At 43.6% G+C, this 23,969-nt stretch overlaps 1 protein-coding gene and 1 long non-coding RNA gene across 2 annotated transcripts in view; one reads left to right on the forward strand and one right to left on the reverse strand.

The window, feature by feature from the left end:
- On the reverse strand, nucleotides 1-2,904 carry LOC118121522. The gene is made up of 2 exons (XR_004698343.2): nucleotides 2,578-2,904; nucleotides 1-852 (listed from the first exon to the last, which is right to left on the reverse strand). It is a non-coding gene; the product is annotated as an uncharacterized LOC118121522 (long non-coding RNA).
- dnajc6 (DnaJ (Hsp40) homolog, subfamily C, member 6) overlaps nucleotides 2,559-23,969 on the forward strand; it is a 26,443-nt gene continuing 5,032 nt past the window's right edge. Inside the window, 16 exon segments of the mRNA XM_035177461.2 lie at nucleotides 2,559-2,880; nucleotides 2,882-3,006; nucleotides 8,196-8,331; nucleotides 14,306-14,355; nucleotides 15,218-15,366; nucleotides 16,261-16,383; nucleotides 17,832-17,965; nucleotides 19,369-19,563; nucleotides 19,769-19,886; nucleotides 20,050-20,129; nucleotides 20,276-20,469; nucleotides 21,445-21,816; nucleotides 22,362-22,505; nucleotides 23,109-23,207; nucleotides 23,345-23,482; nucleotides 23,565-23,900. Coding sequence (XP_035033352.2) covers nucleotides 2,765-2,880; nucleotides 2,882-3,006; nucleotides 8,196-8,331; nucleotides 14,306-14,355; nucleotides 15,218-15,366; nucleotides 16,261-16,383; nucleotides 17,832-17,965; nucleotides 19,369-19,563; nucleotides 19,769-19,886; nucleotides 20,050-20,129; nucleotides 20,276-20,469; nucleotides 21,445-21,816; nucleotides 22,362-22,505; nucleotides 23,109-23,207; nucleotides 23,345-23,482; nucleotides 23,565-23,900 — 2,509 coding nt within the window. The 5' untranslated portion in view covers nucleotides 2,559-2,764.

Below are 23,969 nucleotides of genomic sequence, written 5' to 3' on the forward strand. Positions count from 1 at the left end.
TTTGACATTTGCCAACACATTTTCTTTATTTTCCATTTACCTTTTCCATTTTTTTAGCAGAAGTCTGCTTATGAATGCAAATAGGGGGGTGGAGCTGCAGTAGCGAGGTACAATCCTGCTGTTCACCGCATTTTATTGTATCAAATAACTAAATGAAACCAAACTCAAAATAAAACACTTGAAGAAACACGAATTTGATAAGAACGAACTAAAATGACAAAAAATATATTTAAGAAAATGAATTTGAATTGTACTTTGACTTTTTAGTTTGGTCCGTGTCCCATTCACTAACTCAGAGGAGGCGTGATTTATGACCTATACTGCAGCCAAGCACCAGGTGGCGCTCAAGATGCTTTGGCTTCACTTTTGGGAAGCAGTCATGTCATCCATCTTCATGATCACAGTATAAATAACCTTCATCAAATCAGTAAATCTTAGTGAGATCAATAACAAATAAAACAAAAGTGTACAACATACAAGGACCATGTGTTTGGCTTCATGTGCAAGCAGTGATTATGCACGTGGCAGTGATTATGAAGCCCAAGTTGCACGTGCACACTCATGAGGGGCATCAAAGGGTAAATATCGGTCGGCACAGTTAAGAACAAGGCAGGAAGCGGCAGCACGTTTGGTCCGGATGCGACGGGTCTCGCTTTCCTCCCTCCTGGACATTCCGTCCACGCTGCGCTCCGAGCTCCCGTCTGCTCCGCTTAAAGAGTTTCCCAGGCTCATGTCCTCTTTTCAGAACCATGCACGGTTTCCGTTGCCAGGGGACAAGGCCAAGGAAGGAACCATGCCATCAGTGGTCAGTGGGTTTTGTCCGGCTCCGTCCAAGGGTCACGGCACAAAAAGCTACCAACGACAAAGGTTGAGCGAAAATTTCAAGTGTTTTGGATTTTTGATTGGATACAAAGAGGCTCTGAACATCCAAGGCTGCAATAGTAGAGAGTGATACAATCGATACAAGGCTGTCGGGGTCCTCAGGTTTAGTGTTATTTAAAATAGATGATGCTGAGAGTTTTGCAGTTCTGAACAGACTTTATCATCTGTGCTTCATCTGTGCCTCATGTTGCAGACACCATCTGTCATACAATAACACATCTGTCTTACATTAAGTATTATACATTAGTATATTTTGGTCGACTTCAAGTATGATATGATTTGTCAATCAATCGATGATTATTTTGTCAAATCATCTGAGTCACTCGAAATTGCTAAACATTTGCTTTGTCGTTTTTTGTCCTATATTTGTCATTAAATTGATTTCTTTATGTTTTTATTACATTTTGGGACAAAACATGCACTTTTCTGACAAAAGGATCAATCTGTTAATGAAGAGATCGACCCGCAGGTCGAATGGCGAAGAAAGTAATTGTCATAGCTTGATAAATTCTTCAAATGACATATTGAATTTAGACAATATTCAGAGTAAACAACTTATTAAATACACCTTGGAACATTTGGCATATTTCTCACACAACATGGGCTCCTGCAAATTTTACATATGAGCAAATTCGACAACATCACATGTGAAAATCTTAGCTTCACAACTGAAGACAGACATATTTCTTTAGAATAATATCATTATACAGATTCTATTGTGTCTGCAGTACTATATTTAAGGCACGTTTACCTCTGTAACACTTATATTCCCATTAATAGTGCGTCAGTGCTTTAAAGTGACGGTTCAAAGAAAAGTTATTCATTATCCACTCACCACTATGCAGACGTGTTTGAGTCCACAAAACACCTCTGGAGTTTCAGGGGTAAACAGCTTTGCAGCCAAATCCAATCCAATTTAAGTAAATGGTGACCACTTCTTCAAACGTAATAAAACAACATAAAAAACATAAAATCCCTCCATACTTGGTGTCATCCAAGTGTCCGTAAGCCCCGACATTCAAATTTGACTCGAAACAAGGTCATTTACACCATGTTTTTTGCCTGAGTGTGTGATCCACGCGTAAACATGGCTCTGGGGGGATAACAGCAGATATTTAGACTAAAAACACGGTGTAAATGAAGCCACGGGAGCAATGTGGAGGCATCTTCTGTTATTTTCTGTCCTTTACTTCAATTGTATTGGATTTGGCTGCAACACTGTTTATCCCTGACACTCTAAAAGTGCTTTGTGGATTCCATCGGCATAGTGGTCAGTAGATATTGAGTACATTTTCAGTTTTGGGTGAACTATCCCTTTAATGACTGTATTTTAACTTGGGTTTTTTTTTTACTGATTTTGATCAAATTTAGTAGAAAATGTAGCCTTTGAAACACTCAGCATATTTTCCCAGCTACTGAGTGTGAATAATAGATGCAGCAGTAACATTAGAGGACTGTGTGTTGAGGTGGATTTCCCTTTTACTCAGTCGGGGACAGAAGCAGCAGCAGCAGCAGCAGCAGCAGCAGCAGCAGCAGTAATATGCGGTGCTGAGGAAAGAGTGGAGGCGCTAGACTCACACACACACACACACACAGGGAGAGAGAGGGAGGGAGGGAGGGAGACAGAGAGAGAGAGAGAGAGAGAGCGAAAGAGAGAGAAAGAGAGACCACCCAGGATATTTCTCCCCATCTCACCAGAGGAGACCGGTCGTCCTGTCCTCTCCTCTCCTCCCCGGACATGTGGTGCACTGGGCGGCAGCAGCAGTTGTAGAAGCAGCAGCTCTGTGGTGGAGGAGGTGGTGGTGGTGGTGGTGGTGCAGCCTCGGCGCGTCCTCCGGGTGCCTCCTTTTGTCTTTTAACTCCTCTTCTGTGTCCGTCGGTAATGAGCTTGCTGGGGGCCTACAAGAAAAAGACCAGTTACGATGGCTATGAATCTTTGCAGTTGGTCGATAGCGGCGGGGAGAGCTTCAGTGTCGGCAGCGGCGCAGGAGGAGGAGGAGGAGGGAGGAGGAGGAGGAGGAGGAGGAGGCGGCAGCGGCTTACTCGGAGGCTCCATAGCAGCCACACTTGGACCGAAGGCGGGCCCGCTGAGAGAGGAGGACTGCAGCACCATGGACAGCTCAGGTAAGAGTCTCTGATTGGGGGCTGACGTGGAGAAGCTGCTGCAGGTCTGTGTGGAGACTTTACACCGGGGTTGTGTTTCTGCAGAGGGCTGACATTAATGAAAGTGTGCAACCATGCTATCCCCTCTGGAGCTCCCAGCCGTGATCCCACCTAAAATGCAACTACTATTGGCCACTTACATATTAAGATATGTCCCATGTGATTGGCTATGGGCAAAATTGCTGTTATAATATGAGGGAAACGAAATGTAATGCACATGACAGAGTTAATCCTGCAAATTGTTTATTTGTTATGTTATAAAGTGTTGGAGATGCAAAGCAAATGTTGTACAATGTACAATAAAGGCATTATTTTCTATTCACACCATAGATTGTACCTAATCTATATACGACTGTGTTTTTCAGACGCATTAAGTGCTCAAAGATCTTTGACATTAATTTAGTATATTTTGAATGGTCATACATATATTTCAGATAATATTCACACATATAGTAGCGTATGCAGCAATACTCTTTTGTCCATAGTATGGAAACGTTTACACAAATTGTTCCAAATGTTTTACACGTTTTAAAAGGTTTATTAAATTTATTAACCACATGAAAGGCCCTATTAACTTTCTGATATATGAATTAAATTATATAAGCATGAGTTTTAGTCTCACCTGTCTTGAATGATGGATTAATAGTCTATTAAAAAACCCTATCTTTAGCTATATATCATTGCATCTGTTTATCATTAATCTAATGACAAATTCTTGACATGCTCTGTGGGATCCAGTCACAACAACTGCAGGTGAGGCTTGTGCCCGCCTCTGCCCTGTATTCACCTCGCTGCAGTGCTCTTTGGAGTCAGCCGGCCTCCAGGGGACCGACGTTTGTGTGAAACAAAAGGAGGTGGAGGAGGAGGGTGGGAGGGTCAGCTGAAGGGAAGGAGGGTTGGGGTTGGGGATGGCGGTGGAGAAGGGGGCGGGGTCCAGTGTCAGATGTCTCTGTGTGGCGGGTTAGGATGCCCCCTTTTGATGTATGCATGTGTGGCTGTTTCTCCCCGTCCGTATGTGACATCCATCTGTCCCATTCACAAAAACCCCGGATTTGAGAGGGTAAAGGTTGGCACTCTAGAAGGAGGGAGACGCATTCAAAGAAACTATTGATCTCTCTGGCAAAGCCGAGAGCCAGTGCTGTGCCGAGTGCTGCTAATGTACCGCTCTCAGTTTCTGTGAGCGGCCGGCCGCTCTGCAGCTTCATTACCTGACAGAGCTCTGTATCACAGCCTGTATCAGAGCCTCCCCTGCATGGTTTCTGTATATTTGCAGGGTTGTTTTGTCACCGTAGCCGATTCACCAGCCTGCACACTCCCACATCCATCTGGTTACTGACACAGAGGCCCGTCGACCAGGGAAGCGAGCAGGAAGATTCACACAGAGATAAAAACATAGAATGGAGACGAACAAAGGATGTTAAAGAGATGTAGAAGTATATTTACATGAGGAACATATAGAACAGGAAACATTACAAGAAAGATAAAAATCAGATGGACACAGTAGACGCAGTTGATCTTTGGACAATAAGAATTAAATAAACTCATGTTCAAGAACTTTAAGGACATTGATTATGTTGAATACACGACCTGTAGTTTGCTTAAAGAATTATGTCAGTGCGGTAGAAGTCAGATATTTAATATTTTTACTGTTATAGCTGACCAAACAAAGATTATGTCGAACACTAGAAAGACCAGTGGACGCTAACATCAGTGTTGAAACTCCTCCAAGTGTAGGCGCGATGACTCTGAGAGGTCAAAAGATGTTTATCGGAAGAAACAAATATCATTTTGCAATTCAAATTATGTTTTATATGCAACATTGAAGGGGGCTTGCATTTGATATAGAGGCCTTGACCTGACCTGACTCCAGTGTTACATGTTTTAAATATTTTATTCGTTGCCAAAGTTCAACAACAATACAAATTTATGACCTGAATAACAGAGCTGTCATCAGATATTCATGAGCTCGGACACTGCAGGTTCAGGTCGGCACTTATCTCAAGGAGAGCTGATATATCGATGCATGGGATTTAAATATTAGACTAATTCAAATCCATGTCAAATGCGGGTATACTGTAAGTTTCGATATTTTAGACCCAGCATCATTCAAGCTGTATGGATGGATATTTAGGGAGAAATATTTGGGGCTGTAGGAAGAAGCCAACATCTCTGGACATAACTAGAACCGTCTCTCTCTTTCCTAAGCCTCCCTCTGTCTGTCTCTCCCTCTGTTTCCACTGGGTGACTCTATAAACTGCAGATAAAGATGGACGATGCATCTTAACTTTGTACAAAAATGAAGCCAAAACATCCCAGATACGGGCGCCGCCATCTTGCACTTTTGGTGCCGCAGTGATCACGGTCACGATCATTTTATGGCATCGAATTAACTTAACTTAACTTATCTGTATGATAAGAACTACCTGAAAATGCTAGATACCGTCTTTGGAGAATTTTTTTTGACTTGTTAATTTGGCCGTGTCCCATTGACTAACAATGAGGAGACAGGGTTTATGACCAATACTGCAACCAGCCACCAGGGGGCGATCAAGATGATATGGCTTCACTTTTCGGGAGCTGTCAAATCCTCCATCTTCAATCACAGTCTGTGATGTTGTTATACAGTCTATGGTCGACTCTGTTAAAGTGGAGGCGGTGGTCCTGATCCTGTTCTAGGGGAACAGCTCTCTCTCTCTTTCTCTCTCACTCTTTTCTGATAACTTTGAATTACCTCTTTTTCTGTCATCATCACCGCTGCCGCTCTACCTGTGCAGGTATCGAACATGATTGGCGGATCCAGGCCGAGCTCACATAAGCTCTTGATTTCAAGGTAGAGCAGGATGTAGGCTTTTTGTTAAAACGTCCTGTCATGCTCCCTGACAGAGAAATCTGCATAGTAATGAAGTTAAAAATAGACGGAACCTTACTGGTGAAGTTACAGCGTTAGGCAAGAGGATCATGCTCAATATGTTGAAGGAATAGTTTGATGTTTGGGGAATGTGCTCCCTTGATTTCTTGCAAACACTTTCCTATCTGCATCTTGTGAAACTACCACCAAATATTTCCCAAACTATTTCTTTAAATAAAGTATGAATAATACGTATATGACAGCGGCCCTGTGTGTGTCAGCTATGTGGAGAGCCAGAGAGAGAGAGAGAGATTGGCCAGATCACAAGAGTGTGGATATCCAACTGAGCCCAGTGGGACACGTCATGACTTGAAACTATGTTTGGGTTCAGGTCTTGCTTGTAATCAGTGGAAAACATCAGACTTTGTTCAGGCTCCGACACAAAGTACAGAACACCTGTTGGGTTTGGGTCAAGCTCGGTTAGTTTTCTTCCTGGGAAAGGACGGATTCTAATTGAGGTCTGAGCCACACTCACAGAAAATTCACTTCAGAAAGCTGAGGATCGTTTCTTTGCAGTGCAGTTTCTTTGCAGTCCTTTTATGGTGTTAGTGTTAACATTGTATGCCATTCATTTCCGAATGAATGAATGACCTTAGGCTAGTGAAGCCCTTTCAGATCTGAATAGATAAACCAAAAGTGCACAATACCGTTAATGAATAAGAACTCTAACTTCTACCTTGAACTACCATGGGGGGACATTGACGTTTCACTTTTATTAAGCTCGAAGACTCACAAGATACAAATTTAAAGGTTCAGTGTGTAGAATTTAGTGACATCTAGTGGTGAAGTTGCGTGTTGCAGTTAAACACCCCTTACCTCGATGTAAACGTGAAGTATTTATATATAAAGGGCTCATTCTAGGGTAAAGAAAACAACATTTTTTACAATTTAGATGATTACAAATGAGTGAAAACATCACTAGGATTATTTCACATTCAATTTCTGCCAATAGATCCTTTCTCCTAAATCTTACACACTGAACCTTTAATAAAGAATAGTCAAAATTGAATTAGCAGATTTGACCAGTTCCCATGATATAAACGCTCAGAAGCATCTTTCTTTAGACCTTCCTGCCTCTGGGTTTCAGACAAAATGTGAATTCTCAAGCCCAACCTGAAGTAACCTGGATGACATTTATATTGACACGAGGTGCTCATATATAATAATACAATTTTAAAAAAAGGTTTAATTTTCATTATCTCAGTGTCTCTGTAATTCGGTTCAATTCAGTTGACAAAACCTGATTTAACTATGGTAATCTTGATTGCCACGGGCAAAGTTACATTTGAGTTCTGTGGATATGTGCAGCGTGAGTTCAATGAGCAGGAACTTTATCCCTCAAGTCGAAAAAATAAATCCCTGTCACAAATTTCAAACTTCAGAGATGAAAAGTCTAAATTTGGAAATTAACGAGACTCTCAAATAACACATGGCGGAGGAGGGTGGAGGAGAAGAGGCATCAACAATGGGAAAGTTTGGCTTTTGATGAAGGAGAGGAAAACACAGAAAACTTCCTCTCAACAGAGTTTCTGTCTAGACAGACTTCCTCTGAGACACTGTGTGTAATGGCTTTGTAAATACGTGTTTAATCATGAAAGTCTTCTGCTCTAAATTCAATTTTTTAACGTGTCCCTCCACTGAACCACAAATGTTTATCTAGAAAAATAAAAAACTGACACATCTCTGAGATGTTTCTTAGGCGGAAAAATGAGGATTATGAGTGAACTGTCAGCTCTAAGAGAGAATAGGAGTTAGGAGAATAATCACTGTTTAACAATATGATCCTTCCAGCCTTCCAGTCTCCTTATTTCTCTATTGTTTCCCATTTTGCACCAAATCCTCGACTACTTGTTATACATATGCACATAGACACAGACCCTGGACGTCTGAATGACTCAATTTGAAACAAATTAAAACTCCACCTGAGTCAGAGGCTGTTCCCAAGGAAAGTGAAGCTTTGTGGGACCTTACCCTCAAGGTCCCCTCTATTAGAACCATCGATTCAGAGAGTTGATTCACAAAGTTATTGATTATTGGTGTGTCGGTGGGTGGTCTCCTGTGACCAATAGTCAGATGCTGCCCATTTAAAGAACGCCAATGGGTGCTGATAGTGACACAGACACACAGCCCCCCGATGGTATGCGTTTTATTGTGCGTCTTATCTCTTGTGAGCTTGGGCAAGTATTGTCTAACACAGTGAAATGTGTCATCTGATTTCTGATTGGCTGATGTCGTTCCCCAGATATGGACGCCAATTCTGGCGGCGGACTGCTGGACATGGTGAAGGGAGGAGCGGGGAAGTTCTTCAGCAACTTCAAGGACAACCTGAAGGACACGCTGAAGGACACCTCCACCAAGGTCATGCATCAGGTTGCCACGTAAGTGAATCTTATATTCCCACCTGCACCGTAGCAAGGTGTTCTTACTGTTTTACTCAAAGTTGACCATGCTCATCAAATGCCATGACATCATTGGTTTGAATGGTATTTCTCTTTATACAACAGAAGAAGAGGTTCAATATTTCCACAACTTGTTTCGGATGTTTCAGTGGTGTCAAGACAAACTCTAGACAAACTCTGGTCCCCTTTTCTTTGCTGCACAAGCTGTGGCCCATGTGTACTTCCCCTAGGCCGGGGCAGTGCATGTACGCGCTCACACAGATTGTAGCCTGGGGCAGGAATCATACAGCTTGTGGCCCGGGGCGGGCTTCTGTGTAGTTCGAAACATTTCACTGGTAATGTGCTTGCACAAGTTGGAAAATATGTAAAGGTCCAAAAGATCTACAAATGTCCAGTTCCCACAGCTCTGGGACAGGATGAGTGTGGCGGGGGTGGGTTGCTCTTTTTATATCAAACATACTGTGTGTTGACAATGGCCAGTTTGGACTCTCAGCAAATAAAGATGAAATGATGACGTTCCCTGAAGTTGAAGACCAGACTCCCACAATGAGACTGTAGTTATGAGCCACATCTACAAATCAAACACAATGACAGCCAGCATAATGCTGCTGCTACTGAAAAACACAGTGTATCTTGCAAAATCAAGCACATTTAAAAACATGGATGATATAAAAGCATTCTTTGCATCTGAAATGCTTTGATTGTTGTAATTGCACACTCCAGATTCCTGTAGTAAGAATAACAGTGATTCAAATATAAGTGATATATTATATATTATAATGAAAAAAATCATTATAATAATATTTAATTATCGATGTTTTGATGTCATCCAATTGCATGAATGTATATTTATTATACATTTGTCTGCTAAATGGTGAAGTGATGGTTACACTGTTGTTTCTGTTGTTGAATCTAAAGTAAGTCAGTGACAGATTTAGAAGGAGGCAGCCGAGTCTGGCACAGCTCGGTCGGCCCAGTGTGTTTGTGCACAGGCATCTGCACAGGGCAGCACAAAGGGGCCTCTGTGCTGTCAGGAACACACACACACACACACACACACACACACACACACACACACACACACACACACACACACACACACACACACACACACACACACACACACACACACACACACACACTATTGACTAAGCAAATTTGACGGTGATTATTCCTCTCTCGTGTCTCCTCTCCTCTGCTGCTAGACCAACTCCCACTCTTCTGTTGTTCCCTTGTGCTTTCTACCACCTCTCTCCTCTCCTCTCCTCCTTGTCTCCTCTCCTCTCCTCTCCTCTTCCCTGGTCTCCTCTCCTCTCGTCTTCTCTCCGTCCATCGCACCTCTCCTTGCTGAATTATTCATGGCGGTTCATTGTGCCAAATGGCCAGTGCACTGCTGATACAGAGGGATTCATTTCATCAGGGCCCCGTGTGTGTTTGTGTGGACGAAGTATGTATGTGTTCGAGTGGGTGGTTGGGATAATGGGGTGGTGGGAGGCAGGCTACTGGACTGACTGGCTGAAAACCTCAGAAAAGGAAGGTAGTAAGGCGGTACTACAATAATGTACCACATTTTAGTGCACTTCAGGTGTCATCAGTAACTATCCTCCGGTGTGTTGTTGTACAAACAACATTCCCTCGCTTTATTTAGAGACGACAGACGGAACAGTTTCCAGAACACAAGGTTGTACTTTTTAGTTTATAGTCCTTATAAATAAATAAATCAGCTTCTTGTGAACGGAGCTCTACCACTCACTATCTAGTACGTTGGATCTACAGAGCAGTTCCGAGCACGATGATAGGATTATACAGATGTAGAATTATAATCCTGTGTAATGAGCGTCAGTGGTTCGTCCGTGTCGAGTCTGTTCATGAAACTTGGAGGTAAAGCCAGTCAGTTCATTTGAGAGACATAATAAAAGGGGGTGGAAGGCGTCTGGCGTTCATGGGACTTAATGATGACCTCCCTGCTCTTAATTTACACCTCAGCGGTTTGTCATATTTATCTTGTGCAACTGAGCAACCAACTGCAAACAAACAATCTGCTTCCTGTTTACACAAGCACCTGTATGACCAGTGTACGCCAGCAGCCATTAGCTCCACCGAGGAGGGACGTGTTTTCATCAGCATTTGTTTGTTTGCTTATTTGTTAGTTTGCAGAATCACAGTTATGATCAGGAATCGTTTAGACTTTCTTTGCGAGACAAGGCGACATTTTTGCTGATTTCTCAGATGGATCTTGATGAAAGAAATCAGGCAGGTTAAGGGGACTGATATTTATGAGTGTGTCCACTTTGGTCTTGATGCAAACGTAAATCAGATTTAGTGAATTTGAATGTGGTCTCATGTGGGACAACTGATGTATTTTTAGTTTGATATTGGTTTTCAGGCGTGTTGCTATGGACAGAGATGACTTCTGATACATCCAAATAAAAACACTGTTGTGTGTATGCAGCCTCATCAGCTTTGATTCAGTGTCATCAACCTTGAAGCTGTTGTCAGCAGAAAATCGTATTGTTCACGATCAGATTTTCTCTAGAGTTGCACAGTTTTCAGTTTGGAGGTTTTCCAGCAGCTTCAGGTTGTGTATTGGTCATTTCTTATTTAAAGAGTTTCATACCTGTGTATCGGCCAAAACTGTTGGATGTCTTCATAAGAAATTCACACGAACGTGCCTGATTTATGGTCAAAGCCCTGCGAGGTGTTAACCGGGCGCAATTTGATTGGTTCCTCTCTGCTTCAGTCTCATCTATATTCGAGGCGAAGGGCCGTTGCTGAATTATTGAACGCAGCCTGTTTGTTTATTTGTTTGTTTACCTGACTGAAGAGGGAAACCAATCAGGAAACAGGACTCACCGGTGTGTCCGTGTGTCTGTGAGCGTTGGAGTCTGGGTGGCTGATGTGGTGAAAGGCATCGTGTCCTTGGTCTCTAACCAGACTGCCCCCCCACCACCACCACCATCACCACCTCCAACCCCCCCCCATCCCGTCAGAAACACATTCATCTCTGTCTGTCTCCATTCTCTTTCCTCTGGATGTGGATTAATACAATCCAGATTAAACAAGTCACAAATCGAGTCAACTGTTTTGGCCAAAAGAGAAAAGGTAAAATAAGTGATTGTGGAGAGAAGCATGCAGGGAATGTGAAGAGCCCAAATTTAATATCTACTGGGATCTAACCCACTTACACTGTGTGTGTGTGTGTGTGTGTGTGTGTGTGTGTGTGTGTGTGTGTGTTGGTGTGTGGAGACTCAGTTAGAGCACCTCTCATCTGATGTAATCTGTCCTAAATTGCCTTTTGTGCCCCTGATGTTTACTTTGCAGTATGAAAACATAAACATCAAGCAGCGTGGTGCTGGAGCTTGTGGATAACTGCGTAGTGTGTGTGTGTGTGTGTGTGTGTGTGTGTGTGTGTGTGTGTGTGTGTGTGTTGTGTGTGTGTGTGTGTGCACAGTTATGCAGCAAGCTAAACACACTTTCTGTAAAAGTTGAATATATCCATTGTCTTTTGAGGTGAAATGCAGTTGTGAAACGCAGCGATTATGATGCCTATAGCTTGGTTGTCAGTCCTGAAGCAATTAGAAAAAGAATTACTAAATAAACAGCCACAAAACAGCTGTAATACAACAACACAAAACGAAAAAAGGATAATCTCAACTCCATTACAAAGTCATTTGAGGAGAGATCACAAAATGCTTTGTAACATTTAGCTCTTTTGTCTTTTATCTTTTATAAAACTATGGTCAAAAACATATATATCAAGATAAAAATGTTCATATCAGTCGATTTTGATGTGTGGTCATTAACTAGGGATCTCAACCTTCTGATCTGACATACGACATAAATCTCTATGTATTAAGAAGGAAAACACAATTGCATTTTGCACACATTTCTGGCTCGATTAAAATGGCTGAAATGAATGTTGATGGTTTTAAAAGCAGCCAGTGTATTTTAAATTTTAATATAAGATTGTAATTTTTATTAAATTCTCTTTTGAGTGTAAACAGCATTTGTTGACTGATTAACACAAATATAAATAAAGGTGGAAAACTGCAGATTGCAGATGCAGATTTTCTCTTCCTGTGTCCTTCCCCTTATTCCTCGCTCCTTGCACCACACCTTGCAGTTCATTTTAATTGGCTGCAACTCAATCCTCCAGAGGTCAGGGAGACTGCTTATTTGTATACTGCGAGGCTATTGGCCGTGAACATGTAAACCTGACACCTGACCTGCTTCTCTCCTCTATTAGCTCAGTATCTATTTCAGGAGACGGCAGCTAAATCACTGATTTACACAAAGCATGTCCGATATCTCCAGTCATATACCTTCAAATATCTCAAAATGTTTTTGAAAACATGCTTTGAAATGATCTTGCGAGCCATAAAAATAACATGTCAGCTGTGTTATATCAAGGAAGCTTCATCTATTTACACGCTTTAGTAAACCACCCAGATTTGAGTATTTCTGTGAAACCTTCAGTCTGGTCTAAACATTTAGAATTGGATTAGAATAGAAACCTGATCTATGGTCCAACTACTTCCTTATGGAGGGATCAGGAGGGAGGAGTTATGGCGGCTTTATGAAGTCACCTCCTTTCACACTGACGGATTTAACTCAGTTTGGCAGTTTGGCTTTTTCAAGGCTACGTTCCGCATTATGACAAATAAAGTTTCTAAAAATTGAAGAAGCACAATTATTGGCTAGAATTAGATTTACATGAATTCTGGTCTTATTTGTATTTAGATGTGAACCCGGACCCTAAGAAGCTCTTAACCTGCTCTCACTCGACAGCAGGCTAATAGTGTAGCCCTGCATTACACAACCAGCTCAAGGATTAGCCTACAGTGTATCAGGGGCAACGCCAGCGCTCCTTAACCACACAGAGATTACTGGCCGAGATCAGCGCTGCTCGGAGCATTTTCACAGTTGGTAACAAGTCAACTCAATTTGATGCACATTAGCCGACTAATGTAGATTGCATGATAAGCTGCAGCACAGTGGGTAGCCGAACAATTTGCTGCTATTGGGTGGAAACATTTTTTAGAGGGGGAGAGAGAGCAAACCTCTCAGTCAAGTTGCACCAAATTTCACACACTTATAATAAATATCCCCCCTAAAGATGATAATTCTTTATATCAAGATCCATGAATTATTCCCTGGGATATTCATTTCATAAAAATCATTTCCTGGAGTCGGCGCCAAAATGTTATTTCTTCTTTTGTGTCCCATCTTCCCACCAGGTTCTGTGGAAATCTGTTTTGTAGTTTTTGCGTTATCTTGCTGAAAATCAAACAATCATACCGGGGTTGAAAACAGAACGTCCTTGGTGGAGATACCAACTCTTCAAATCAACTGTCTGCTTGTGAATCTGCAGCTCATGGAAATAAATCCCACTGCCTCCTCACTCCCTTCCCACCCTGCAGCTGCCCTGTAGTGCTTAATAAACACTGTTTTCCACATCCCTCAGTGGACGACTTGTTAGCACGCGTGCACCGCAGCCGCTCCCAGAAAACAGTCCATATGGAGGAGCATGCGTCTGGTAATGAAAGGCGACGCCGCTCAAGCGAAGGATTCACATATGGTCGTTCTTTTGATCCTGCTGCAGCTCGGCGAGCCTGAAAGAACCTGACATGCCCACAGACACACATGTGGAGGCTTCTGCTCTGAAGCCTGTTGAGGAAACGCAGAACGTGCAGCCTGATGCACTGAGGTGGAGAGATGGTTCAGCTCTCTGGAGGCTGGACGTTCAGTTATTAATCTTATTTAAACTGTCTGAAGAATAGAGTAGTATGAAAATAGAACACACAAAAATAATGGTTAATACAATAGTACTCTTGGGGAATTTGTTGTTGTTTTTCTTTGTACATGTGATATTATTTATCTGCTATAGTCTAACTGCATGAAACAAGTTGGTGAAATTCATCTTTAAATGGTTTGTTTCTCCCCCCCCCCCCAGGTACACTAAAGGGGAGCTGGACATTGCCTACATCACATCACGCATCATAGGTAACACATGTGTTTGTTGCTAATGCTGATGTGTGAGATGTGTGTGAAGTTTCACTCCAACAATGTGACAAGTTTGTACTGGTTTACAACATCCAAGGACGCTGAGGCAACTTATTTTATAGAAACACGCAGATGAGAAAGTTAAAAAGTGATTTGTATCTCCTGATGTCAGACAAATCTCAAGCTGCTTCAGACAGGCACTGAAGTCTGGAAATATCAGAGTGAGCCCACATGAGAGAACAGCAGGAAAAGAAGAAGAAGAAACGGAAATCGAGAGTTTTTCTCGATAAGGGCCGATGCCGGTGTGGGTGTGCAAAAACACGAGATTGTCAAAGTAGATATTATACGTCCTAGCCCTTAAAAGCTAAACCCACACGCTGACACTCGTCTTAGTTCTTCTGCGGACATTTTTCTTTCTTGCTGTGTTCTTGCTGTGTTCTTCATATGTGAAAGACAAACTCCAGAAAAAGTCCAGACCCAATTCCCCCTGACATTTCCCGTCATGTCTGAAAACGGCTTCAGGCGCTGATGACATGTACTCACATAAACACAAACACAGATGTCTGCTCCTCCATCTTTCCCGCTGTTCTTCTCGCATCATCAACTCACTTACAGCATTGCACAGAGTGAGCGAGCAGCAGTGTGTCCTTTAGAGGACGAAGTCAGCTGTACATTTGTCACCTGAGGGCGTGTACCCCATCATGCTTTGTGTGGTGCAGGCACTGATAGTCATGCCTCAATGTTGACCTACACTATGCGCCGCCACATATTTCAGTTTTAAATTCACCTATTTGCAGATCTGTAGTCAGCATTGTTAAAGTATCTCATCCAGCTTCTGAAATACGACGTCTTTTTATTGCAGTAATGACATATCCAGCGGAGTCCGTACAGATCGGCTATCAGAACCACGTGGAGGACATCCGCTCCTTCCTCGACAGTCGCCACGCCGACCACTACACTGTTTTCAACCTATCGCAGCGCAACTACCGCGGCGCCAAATTCTCCAACAGGGTGAGTGTGACACTGGCTCAGATGAAGTCGTTTCAGCTTTATTAGTCAGTGCTTAGTTGCAAGTGGTTGTTGGATTATTTAAACACCAGAGTGAGATGTGGAAACCTATTTACAGCTCACTGGCTATTTTTGCTACATGTGGTCATAAAGTGTCAAAGCATCCAAAGTGCTCCCATTGGAGGAGGAGGTACACAAACATTTTACTAATACACAACAATGTACTGCAGATAAACCAGGTAGGATAAACGGTTTTGCAACGTGAGTTTGCACCATAGCCTGTTTTTTAAAAAGCTTTACACACAACAACTCACTAATGACAAGGAGTAATTCTGCGGAGCATCAACACAGACCGAGAGAAGGCAGGTTAAGAACGGTGCTAATTGTGATGCTCCATTTACTCTGTGTCATTCTGTCTCTATGATTGTGTGACATGTGCATAAGGAACCGCAGCATGTGACCCCAGTATCATCTCCTGCAGCACTTATGCACAGCTGGATTTAGATCCGCGTGCAGGCGCATGTGTGCAGATGTGAAGATTGCCACCGCTCAGACACTGAGGAGTCAAGCTGTGGAGTGAACATGGCTGAGTTGGCCCCCTGTCTGCCCGTTGGAACTCACTTTATCTCCAGTGGATGACTCATCGTGGCAACTGGTGTGTTGTGTTGCTCCACTGCTGCAGTGCTGTTGCTATAACCTGCACCTCTCCTCTCTCCTCTCTCCTCTCTCCTCTCTCCTCCCTCCTCCCTCCTCTCCTCCGAACTCTTCTTCTGCTTCCACGCGTTTCTTCTCCCTCCTTCTTCTTTGCTCTATTTCTATTTCCATCTCATTTGCTCTCTGACTTGTCTTTGCCTTCCCCCCCCTCTCTCTTTTCCCCCCACACCATCTCCTCTCCAGGTCTCCGAGTGTAATTGGCCGTCCCGCCAGGCTCCCAGCCTCCACAACCTGTTTGCTGTGTGTAAGAACATGCACAACTGGCTCAAGCAGAATCCCAAGAATGTGTGTGTCATCACCTGCTCGGTAAGAAAACAAACCCCCGTCAGGTTCATCCCCCATCCTCAATTTAATTTTCACTGATTGTCCTGATTATATTAAAAAGGTAGAGTAGCTTCTGAAACACTTTTTTTTGTACGGATGCGTTTCGACTGTCTCTCAACATTCTGTAGAGTTTTAATTCTCCTGTGACCCATTTTTGAGTCTATGCATAGTGTTGGAAATATGCCTCCACCGGACAAGCTGAAATGTCCTCCCAGTCCCCCAGTGTCCCTTTCAACACACATTTCAGTGACTCACTTTATCACCATCCCAGGTTTAATTGTCAGCTTGACTGTTTAAGGGACCATTTTAGAACAAACAGAACATACTGGTTGTACTGTGACAGTTAAAAATAAGAGTAGATGCTTATTAGTCATTTAATCAAATCATCAACATGTTTTTCATCCAATAAAAGCCAAAACAAAACCTGCAAGGTTCTCAGCAGACTGCTACGACTGGTCGGAAATCCTCTAACGAGGCCTCATGCAACTAACTTTCTGACAAAAGCTTTGTAATTTGAGTGGTTTGGTAAAACATCTAGAACATCTGTTATATATTTTGTGTGACTTGTGTTCTCAAATTATCCAAAATGTTTCCAACGATGTTGAAACCCAGAGAAATCACACATTTTAGTCAAGGTAACATATGACGTTTCATTCTGGTTTGCCTTTAATTGTGTCATTTACTTTGCCCGTCTCTGCTGTTGGCAATGGTGGTGAAGACCACAACTCCCATGATCCATTGCTGCTTCATAAGGTCAAACTAGGTCTTTTGTTATTGTTTTGATTGAAAGACCCCTAGTGGCCAAGGTTATGTATTGTACATTCCCTGCCCCCAAAAAGTTTTGCATGGCAGAGATCAGTTTAGGAAAGAAAAGCCAAACTTTTATTTTTATAAAACCCTTTCATTCCATCTGTGCCGACCCACTACAACATCGACATTGTCAGGAAAGTCCAGCCCAGCTAAACTCACGCCCTAAATACTTTGCTGTAGAAATGTTTCCCCCTGAATCCACCAGTGAGACTTTGTTGTAATTCAGCGACAGCACTGTACGGTGGAGGCTGTGGCCAAGTGGCTGTGGTTTGGCTGTTGCTTGGCAAACGGCTCCATCTTGCATAATCCTCCACAGACAGTTCCTTTCTGAAAAAAAAATAGAAAAAACTTTCACAAGAATGTTTTTGTCTCCCTGCAACCTGAAATGACCTCGAGTGAATTTAAACAGTGAATGCATTCAGTAATCAGTATTTTCACAGAGATCCGCAGCATTCATGAAGTGTGAGTCACTGCTCAGAGGCTTCAATCAAACATGTTCACTCTTGATGCGACACCAGGATGTAAATTTAACTGGTGCAGAAGTTAACATTTATGCCAGGAGAGACCAGTTTCTATATATATATATTCACGAGTTTATCCATTTTGATCTGTTTCTCCAGGATGGTCGCGCTCTTTCGGGCGTTCTGGTCTGTGCCATGTTCTGCTTCTGCCACCTCTTCAACAACCCGGTTCCCGCCATGCAGCTGCTCAGCGCCAAGAGACCAGGATCGGGCCTCTGGCCTTCGCACCGCAGGTTCGCATCCTCCGACACGAGCGAGAGAGAACAGAGGGCAAGTGAAAGAAAGAAAGAAAGAAAGAAAGAAAGAAAGAAAGAAAAGAGGGAGAGTTTGCCTTTCACATGAGCGCAGTAAGAGATTGTCAGAGTCAGACGTGTTCACAACGACAGGAAAATGTCTGCTGCCGATCGACACCAGCCCGTATCACCAAACCGAGTTGACATCTTTGTCTGCGTCTTCTGGTTTTATGACACCTCCTTCCTTTTATTTTTTTTACGGTTTTGTGCTGCTATTATTATGCTAGTTAATAAATTAATCAACTGTGTTTAGTGTATTAGAAATTAGATGTCATTTTCAGGTATATTGCTCTTAACTGAAATTTGAATACTTTTCCGTGTCCAAGAAAAAAACATTGATTGAATTTGGTTAGAAACACATTCACATCCTCGGTGTATTCCACCGGCTCACATAATTGTTTTTCTAAGCGTTTTGCATTTAGGCACCGATGCAGGCACTGAAACAAGGGCTGGTGAAGGTGAAATAAATAAAACACAAAACAAGCCGAACAGTCCCTGAAGGCAAAAGAACTCAAACTCAGGTAACAACTAGATACAGAGGACTCAGAGCACAGGGACTGAATACACAGAGGCGGCTGCGGAGATCAGTGAAAACAGGTGAAACACATGAGGTGCAGACGATCACAGGAGCGGGAAACTCAGACAGGAAGTAAAGTGAGAGACTGAAGCAGGAAATGAAGAACTCAAAGTGCAAACAAAGAAGAATCAAAATCTACAAAACAGAGTCCAAACACAAGGAAACACAGAGTCCATAAATCGAAACAAATCCAAAAAGCGTTTCCAAAAGGTCCGAACACAAGACGCTCAACCAGGGAGAATCATGACGACCCATTCAGAGGATGATGCACATTTTAGATTATGGCAAAGCAGCAGAATTTGAGACCACGGGCAGCGAATCAAAATACATGTAGTCGTCAAACAGTGTAGCCGACAGTCATCGGTTTCCTCATTGTGAGCATGAACCTCAGCCCGCGGAGCCGAGACACCCTGGAGGTCGGACATTTGTTTACCCTTTCAGCCAGTAGCTGTAGTATTTAAATGCTAATGAAAGAATCTTAGCGTGAGTCAGAGTCTCAGTGGAAGTTCACGGAGAGTTTATGGAAATCGCAGCAAATAATTAGATTCTGGAAGGAGCTCAAAGTCCCTTAAATCCGTTTGGCTGCACTCGGGATGTTTCAACTTTTTTATAGCTGCTCTGTATTTGCTGTTGTTGGCTTGATACAGTGTCAGGTGCAGTAGACTGTAATGAGCTCCCAGTAAGTATATATATATATAACATTGGGCAGTTTGTGAAGGACGATGATGACGAAGCAGATTTTTTCCCCGTCCCTGTCCACATGCAGGTACATCGGTTATGTGTGTAGCATGGTGTCAGAGAAGCCCAGTCTGCCTCACTCCAAGCCGCTGGTGATCAAGGCCCTCACCATGAGTCCGGTCCCCTGCTTCAACAAGCAGCGCAGCGGCTGTCGGCCCTTCTGTGACGTCCTCATCGGAGAGACGAAGATCTTCACCACCTCACAGGAGTATGAGAGGATGAGGTAGGGACCGGATGCTCAGTGTAAAGCACCAGATGGTTTATAATAATCATAATATGAATAACAAATTATTCTCTTGTTCTGTCCGTTCAAAACACGTTTTTTTTCTCTCGCCGTCATTAATTCTTAATTACCACCACGTTTGTTCTCCCCTCACTTACCCACATTTCTCTTCTTTCCACTCTCTGTGTCCCGTGCTTCGTCGCAGAGAGCACAGGGTCCAAGAAGGGAAGGTGGTGTTCCCTCTGGGCGTCAGTGTGCAAGGAGACGTCGTGGTTTCTATCTACCACATGAGGTCGACCATTGGAGGACGTCTACAGGCCAAGGTACACCTTTAGTCCTGCACTGTCCCAAATCCCAGTTTCCCAAATCATTTTTCTCCACATCTGGCGATCCTCAGAAAATGATCTTGTGAATCCTGCAGGGCTTGAGACCCCCAGTCTTCCTCACTGAGCTTTTACTAAACTTTATTTGTCCTTCTCTTATCAGGTGTCCAACACCCAAATCTTCCAGATCCAGTTCCACACTGGCTTCATCGCTCCTGGAACCACCGTGTTACAGTTTAACAAGTAAGAACATTTCTTCTGTTTAATCACTAGTACTAAAAACAAGCATCTCTTTAACTATTCTTTACATGTATTATATATTTTAGAACAACAGTTCCAGTCCCTTTTTATACATTTCCTTTCACGGTGCACCTTATCTCTCCTCTCAGACCCGACCTGGATGCATGTGACTCTCCAGAGAAGTATCCCCAGCTGTTCCATGTGATCCTGGATGTGGAGGTTGAGGGGGTGGACAAGCAAAAAGACCTGACGCCCCCGTGGGAGCAGTTCCCCTGTAAAGACCTGAGCCCCAGCGTGCTTTTCTCCTGCCACCAGGAACACCAGGACGCGCTGGCTATCGCTGGTACTGTGGCGACGCATGTTTAATCCATAGAATAGTAATGGTTGAGGTGGGAAGCTCAATGCGGAAGATTCGTACACGTATATATATTTATATATATAGACATAGACAAACTAATGTGCCTCTCATTTTTGCTCCTACAAGATGAGATGGAGGGCTTGGATCTGGAGGGTAAGAGAGAAGAGGAGGCCACAGATCTGTTAGAGAAACTGTTCAAGACATTAATTAACCAGGGGCTTGGTTTTAATTCAATTAGATTATTAAGGCATTTAATTGAAATATTGATAATTCTCTACTTGGCTGATTCCATTCGTGATCTGCACTGACTGAATTGAAATCAAGCCCACACTTGTGATGCAGGGATATGTCATTTTGGTAGAAAATGTTGCGCTTGCCGCTCTGGCGTGACGACTCTTGGGACCAGAATAAATTACATCTGTAGTCGAATTAAATCCCTGAACACGTGTCCTACAAGCAGACACATGTATTCCTCCTCATATCGAATGAAATGTTTTTGATAAATATTTGTGGATGCGGAGAACTGGGAAAACCGACTCTCAGACATAAAGGAAGACAAAACATTTGCTCTACCAAAGTGAAATATTGCTCTGAATTAGTTCTGTTAGCCGTTTTCATCCCTTTTTTTTTTTTTTGCTGATAGCTTTATGTATATTTTATAGATTCCTGTAAATGAAGACTATTTGTGTTGTTGTTGACAATTTCTCCTCCAATTAGCTAAAAGCAGCTCCGGTCCCATTGGCAGACAGCAAAGTGTGCAGCTCTCAGTGTGAGGAGAGTAGATGGTGCTTGTAGCAGTGATGCATTTTATATTCTACTTCCCTCTTCTCCCTTTTCCTCTGGCTCTGTATCTACCCCCCCGACCATTCATTCCCCTGTGTCTGCTCTGACACGTCTTTCACTCTGCATTCTACGCCTCCTCCTCACGTCTCCGTCTCTTTCTGTCTCCTCGTCCTGCAGAGCCGAGCCGGCCCCCCGGGGGTCCAGAGGGTCGGGGCCACGGTGAGGAAAGTGAGCCCTCTGACGACGAGATGCTGTCTCTCTCCAGCCAGCGCAGCAATGCCAGCGCGGCCCCCCCGAGACCTGACCCCCCTGCCCATGCGTCTGCAGCTCCTGCAAGTGAAGAAGTGGATCTCCTCGGCCTGGACGGGGAGGAGATGAACCGGCCGGCCTGCCCTTCGTCTCAGCCCCCGTCTGCCGCAGCCACCGACCTTCTAGGAGACTTGTTCGGGAGCCCGCCTCAGCCAAGCAGTGGGGCTTCATCCGCCCAGTCCACTCCGCATAAAGTCGTCCCCAACACTGCCTCGCCATGTCACTCTCCTGCACCACCAGGTGACGGGCTACATTAGATTTAAACACACAATGTGATCTTGTAAAATAAACTTAGCTCGTCTGATACATATTTAGAGTTTCGGTGCATTTTTAAAGATGAATTTAGTTAATTAAGCAATAAAGTTCACTCTTAGAAATATTTAGACAAAATAATCTTATTTCTGGTGCTTCGTTCCTCATCTCGTGGTTTTCTTCAGATGATAAAATGGATTTTAAGATTATTTGGTCGAACTGTCAGTTAATATTAAGGTATAAATATCAAAAAAATATATAATCTATAGAGTAAATTAATAAAGTTTGGAACATATTTGTTTCTTTTAAATCCACATATAAGATTTTGAGGAAAAATATAACACGATTGTTGTGAAATAAAAGTGTGAGGCAGTTAAAGGTGAGGAATTGTTTGTTTGTTTTGACATGTGGGCAATAAGAATGGATTCTTTAAAGATATATTACAAGTTCAGAGGTACATGCAATGCAAAAGAAGAACTTTTTATCTTATTTTCCAGAATGAGAACGTTTGTGATTTTGTTTTTCCCCCTCAGCGTTCGATCCCTTTGGGGCCGGTCCGATGCCCAAGCCTCAGGACGTGATGGGCTCGTTCCTCGGACCAGGTAACGTGGGGCAGCCAGACCCCTTCCTGCATGCTGCTCGCTCTCCGTCTCCCACCCTGCAGCCCACAGGCCTGGGTAAGGCATGTTTCTGCTGCTCTGTAATAAAGACATAAAGAGAGTCTGCCTCAAACCTGGGTAAGACATGTTTTTACAGAGTCGGCAACGTGCACTGTGATTAATGGCATCCAAACCTGGCTCTCTTTGTCCGGATCCATCTGATTGCACTTGTTTAAGTTTTGAAGCTTTGCTCTACGTGTTGCTTACTCGACAAGAGATGGCCTCTTTTTAATTTCTGCTGCATGTTGGATTATGAGTTTGCATGATGTATAATGTGCATTTGCAGCACCTGTAATTGTTACTGTATAGAAACTCCACCGACCTGATACCGACTCGAGTCAGTCCCCATCATTTATCTTAATTTATCAACTTAAAGCCAATGTTTTATCTTCAAGCAGGACAGGACAACTCTGCTTCTTTAGATTTAGACTTCTCTTTATATATTCAACACCCTTTCCTAGTGAGTGAGGTGTATCACAGTTTCGAGAACCAACACCTCAATCCATTTAGACAGACTCCCTAACAACATCTCTCCTGAGACCGAAACCTGTTAATATTTATTCTGTGTACGTCGCTCATTCACTGTGTGTGTGTGTGACAAACCTGTGTGTGCTTGATTAGGTCGGAGTTCCCCCGTTCCGCCCGCCAACCCGACCGTCAACATTCAGCAGCAAAACGCCAAGGGAGGATGGGACTGGAACCGACCGGCCACAACCACAGGTGCTCCGACCGCACAGACGCACAGAGATACACAAACACATCTGCAGCATTGACTGTTCAATCATTTAATCTGGGGAACCTAGAGAATCGAATTGTGGTTTGTTCTATGCATCATTACCCTTTGTGTGTTCATGCAGGAGGAGGCTTCAGTGTGGGCAGCCACTCAGCTACCACCAGCCCCACAGGCTCACTGAACAACACCCCCACCCACCAAACAAAGCCAAGCACCCTGGACCCGTTCGCTGACATAGGCAACCTCGGGGGAAGCCTCGGAGGTCAGTCGCTGGAACGTTTCCCACGCCTCTGTCTCTTTTGCCACCGTCTCTCTGCTTTAATCTACATGTTCTTTATCATCAGGAGGTTCTGGCTTCTCCAGCAAACCCACCACCCCTACTGGAACGACCCCCTCTTTCCCACCCATGGGCTCCCCATCACGGCCTCCTCCGTCTCCCCAGCACGCGGGAGGGTGGCAGGCTCACGCAGGAGCCGGCTTCCCCTCTTGGCAGCCGGGTGCTGCAGGCGGCGGAGGGTGGCCAGCTCAAGGACAGGGGCCCACCCCGCAGCCAAAGCCCAGCCCCAGCCACACCCCCATGCCTCACACGTCGCCTCAGAACCGACCCAACTACAACGTCAGCTTCTCTCCAATGGGAGGAGGCTCGCCCAGTGCGGCGGTTAAAACCCAGGCGGCCATGGGTGAGGAGACGTTTCACTGTAATAGAGCAATATTTGACATAATTTGCAGTACTTCTTGAAATTTATGGA

This window comes from Hippoglossus stenolepis, chromosome 14 (genome assembly GCF_022539355.2).
Source record: "Hippoglossus stenolepis isolate QCI-W04-F060 chromosome 14, HSTE1.2, whole genome shotgun sequence".
NCBI lineage: Eukaryota > Metazoa > Chordata > Actinopteri > Pleuronectiformes > Pleuronectidae > Hippoglossus > Hippoglossus stenolepis.